Source organism: Vipera ursinii (assembly GCF_947247035.1).
Source record: "Vipera ursinii genome assembly, chromosome: Z".
NCBI classification, from domain to species: Eukaryota; Metazoa; Chordata; class Lepidosauria; order Squamata; family Viperidae; genus Vipera; species Vipera ursinii.
In genome coordinates this window covers 25,958,708-25,962,738 of record NC_139517.1, presented here as the reverse complement: position 1 = coordinate 25,962,738, position 4,031 = coordinate 25,958,708, and the positions used below count along the sequence as shown (strand labels likewise).

At 31.7% G+C, this 4,031-nt stretch overlaps 1 protein-coding gene across 1 annotated transcript; it reads left to right on the top strand.

Annotated features, from left to right (window-relative positions):
- Positions 1-2,167: 2,167 nt before the first annotated feature.
- Positions 2,168-3,139, top strand: LOC310650111 (olfactory receptor 5G9-like; the record flags this gene model as incomplete). Its single annotated transcript, XM_083378945.1, has 1 exon — positions 2,168-3,139. The coding sequence occupies one exon, from the start codon at positions 2,168-2,170 to the stop codon at positions 3,137-3,139; it is 972 nt and encodes a 323-aa protein (XP_083235071.1).
- Positions 3,140-4,031: the final 892 nt, after the last annotated feature.

Sequence of the window (4,031 nt, the reverse complement as noted above, 5' to 3'; positions counted from 1 at the left end):
GAGGCAAGCAGCCTGATTATAAAGACCCAACTCTGTAATGTTTGGTTTTTAATTTAATCTTCACTGATGGTAAGAGACCAACCATGGTTTACTTAATCAAGACAAAGATTTTTAGGTGACCACAACCAACACAGACTTGTAGAAATTACAATGTTGGATAAACCTGTTAAATTCATCATTAATAAAATATTTTTATATTTTATAATATAATATTTTATATTTTATATTTTTTTTATAATTACATCTTCTTTAGAATAGTCAGCATTCATTCTGGATCAGTGTATATCAGTTGCCAAGATATTATGATTTATGGGATTATGAGAATACTACTGTTTTAATTCACAAGACGCTGGAAATACAGTATGTCACAAAAGTAAACCTCTTTCTTTTTGCACTATTCCCATTTAGATAGAGATGTTCCTATTGCTACTCGTATGATCTTTCTTATAGGTCACATTAAAATAAACAGAGATACCCTACTACTGAGAAAAAAATTGAGAACTAAAGATGATCTCTTTCTGTCCAACTTTCAGCAAGGAAGAAATTGCTCTTTGATCAGTTTTCTTCAAGAGTACATATCAGTATTTGAACATCATGGAACTGGGGACTGGAAAAGAACCAGTAGTCCCAAAATAAAAGACTTAAATTCAAAGGAAACCAGAAACAGTTATATTTATAGTTCATTAGCTCTTCTTATTTAGAATTTTCTTTCAGTGGTTGGTTCAGTGTTTCTTCAATTCTTCCACTGTACCCCAACTCGTCAAAGATTGAATGAATTATTTTTTGCAGGTAAAGCTTTGAGGTATGGTACTTTTTCTTTCAAATGCCTAATAATTACATTTTTAATAATAGTGGAAAAGTCTGAAATTATTATATAATCATGGCCATTAGTAATATAAACTCATTCTGGACATTAAAGAATTGAGATTGCATAAATCTGCACCCAAGCTGCAGATAGGTATGTTTTATTATGCCAGCAGATCAAGGAGATAACAGTCCTTTAACACTGCTCCAACACTGGAAGTTTTTAAGAAGAGACTGGCCAGCCACTTGTCTGAAATGGTATAGGGTTTCCTGCCTGAGCAGGGGGTTGGACTAGATGACCTCCAAGGAACCAAAGTCCCTTCCAACTTCCTCTTCTTCTTCTTCTTCTTCTTCTTCTTCTTCTTCTTCTTCTTCTTCTTCTTCTTCTTCTTCTTCTTATTATTATTATTATTATTATTATTATCATCATCATCATCATCATCATCATCATCATCATCATCATTATTATTATTATTATTATTATTATTATTATTATTATTATTAACTTTATATTAATTTTAAATACTGCCTTTTAAATATCTTGGAATTGGAACAACCCAGTCCAAGCTTTAAACAACTCAAGCTATTAGACTTATATATACTGAACAGTATGAAAATTATAAGAAAATAAGAATTTGTATTATGATTGTCAGCCTTGTTACTACACTTTTTCCACCAAAAATAAGACATGACCTTTGATGATTAATTTATGATCTGAAAAAGTAAAAATATTAGTTTTAAACTGGATTTCCAAGATAATATTCAATGTAATATAAAAATATGAAGTGAATGTAGCAATATCTAATTTCAAAAGTACAGTCTATTTACCACCATTGTCATGCCTGTGTTATTTGAAAGAAAGAAGGAAAGGTAAACATATACTTGGGCATTGTTATAGGTCAGGATTCAAATAATTTTACAGCAAGTTTTCCAGCTGAATTGCAATATAAATAAACATGACAAAATCTCTTTTGTTTTAGATAAAATGTTTGAATCTAAATTAGAGTAGTTGAAATAGGACTTCACTTCAATCAGTTGGGCAGCTATAATTTCCCAGTAAATTATACTCCATTCAGTGGAGTTTATACTAATGAAATATATGAACGCAAATTTATATTATCTAGCTACCATACTCTAGTTTTCACACAACTATATTGGTGATCTTTCCTGGACTTGATTTAAAACTTGGCATTTAATTATCACAAGATAAGAATAGAATGTGGTCATAGCCCACTTCTAGTTGCATGAAAGATGAATTTGCTTTAAATAAATGTAATACTCTTTCACAGAAATGACAGAATTTCATTGACAATTTCAATTGTTATGTATTTTATTTCATTTTTACAGATATCATTTTGTAACAATGGCCCCAAGTGAAGAACAAAATCAAACCATTACCAAATTTCTTTTGCTGGGATTTGGAGATTTTGGTGATCTGCAGTTTCTTCTCTTTATCCTCTTACTGATGGTCTATATTATGACCATGGTTGGGAATATCCTTATAATTGTCCTGATTGTTACTGATTATCATCTTCACACTCCTATGTACTTCTTCCTGTGTAATTTGTCCTGTCTTGAGACATGCTACAGCTCTAATATTCTTCCAGTAACATTGACCAACCTTCTATGTGATGGTCCAATAGCCATTTCTATAATTGGCTGCATGATACAATACTACTTCTTTGGTTTCTTGGCAGCCACTGAATGTTACCTTCTAGCAGCAATGTCTTATGATAGATATGTAGCAATCTGTAATCCACTACTTTACAAAGCCATTATGAATGGCAGGGTTTGTCTGAAGCTTGTGGCTGGATCCTGGATAAGTGGATCATTGGCTATTAATATAACTATGTATCTAATGTACCAGTTAAAATTCTGTGGCCCCATTGAAATCAACCATTTCTTTTGTGATTTCAATCCAATACTAAATCTTGCATGCAATAATACACATGTAATTGAAATTTTAACTGCATTACTAGCTGCTGTATGTTCATTGCCACCTTTTATGTTGACTTTGACATCCTATGTTCATATAATTTCTACTATTGTGAGAATCCCATCCAGCAATGGAAGGCAAAAGGCCTTCTCAACCTGTTCATCACACCTCATGGTGGTGTCCCTTTTCTATGGTTCAATAATGATTGTCTACATTTTGCCAAAAACAGATGGACTGCGAGAAATCAACAAAGTTTTGTCTCTGTTTTATACAGTCCTGACACCTTTATTAAATCCCTTGATATACAGCCTAAGAAACAGGGAGGTAAAAGAGGCTTTTGGAAAAGCAGTTGCTAAATTATGTACTGTTAAAAGAATACATCACTGGAATTTAGTTTGAACGTTTAGTAAAATGCTAGTTGGGTTCCCATTTGGTTAAAGATGTTGGTTTTTTGTCTCTTTCTCTTCCACTACACAAGCCAACTATTTTTTCAAAGGGTACATATGATTAAGATGTCTTCTGTTGATTTAATTAAAGTCTGGTGGATTCACAGTAAGACTATGATTTCTGGTGAAACACATTGCTGTTTGTATAGTACTTCCTGGCCTGACCATGCAACCATAATGTTATGGAAAGCTATGATAGCACTGAATATATGAGGCAAAGATAATAATATCAGATGAGTTTCTTGTAGTATTATTCATGTTGTACTCTGTCTCCTTCCACTTAATCTCCTGGTATTTGCATACAAAGATAACTAGTGGACCAAATAAATTAGATAGATTCTGTCTTTTATAAATAGATAAATACAACAAACAAATAAATCTTTTACTATATTATTCAAAGTATGTTTTACAAATGTTATATTTGGAGTTTCCCTCCCAATAATTTAAAATGTATGTTCTCTACTTTCAGCTCAACAGATCGCGTTTTAGCACAATATAATAATTTGTCTTCATTTGCTTAAGCTTGTCTCATATATAAATATATTATTTAATATAAGCAGTACAGGGATACTACATAAATGCTAAATGTTTAATCAGAATATAATTATGTGATGTGAACCATGTTGATTCACAGGGAATCAGCATCTTTTTGATACTAGCCCCTGTAAACTAATCACTAAGGTAGAAAATCTTCAATATTTTGTGTGTAATCAAACATTATATTTTGAAGTTATATTTAAACTAAAATACATTTATTCAGCCTGGTGCTTTCTAGATATCTTAGGAGCATGATTGCCAGAATTATAAGATGGGAATTCTTGGCAAATCTAAAGCATAATGAAGAG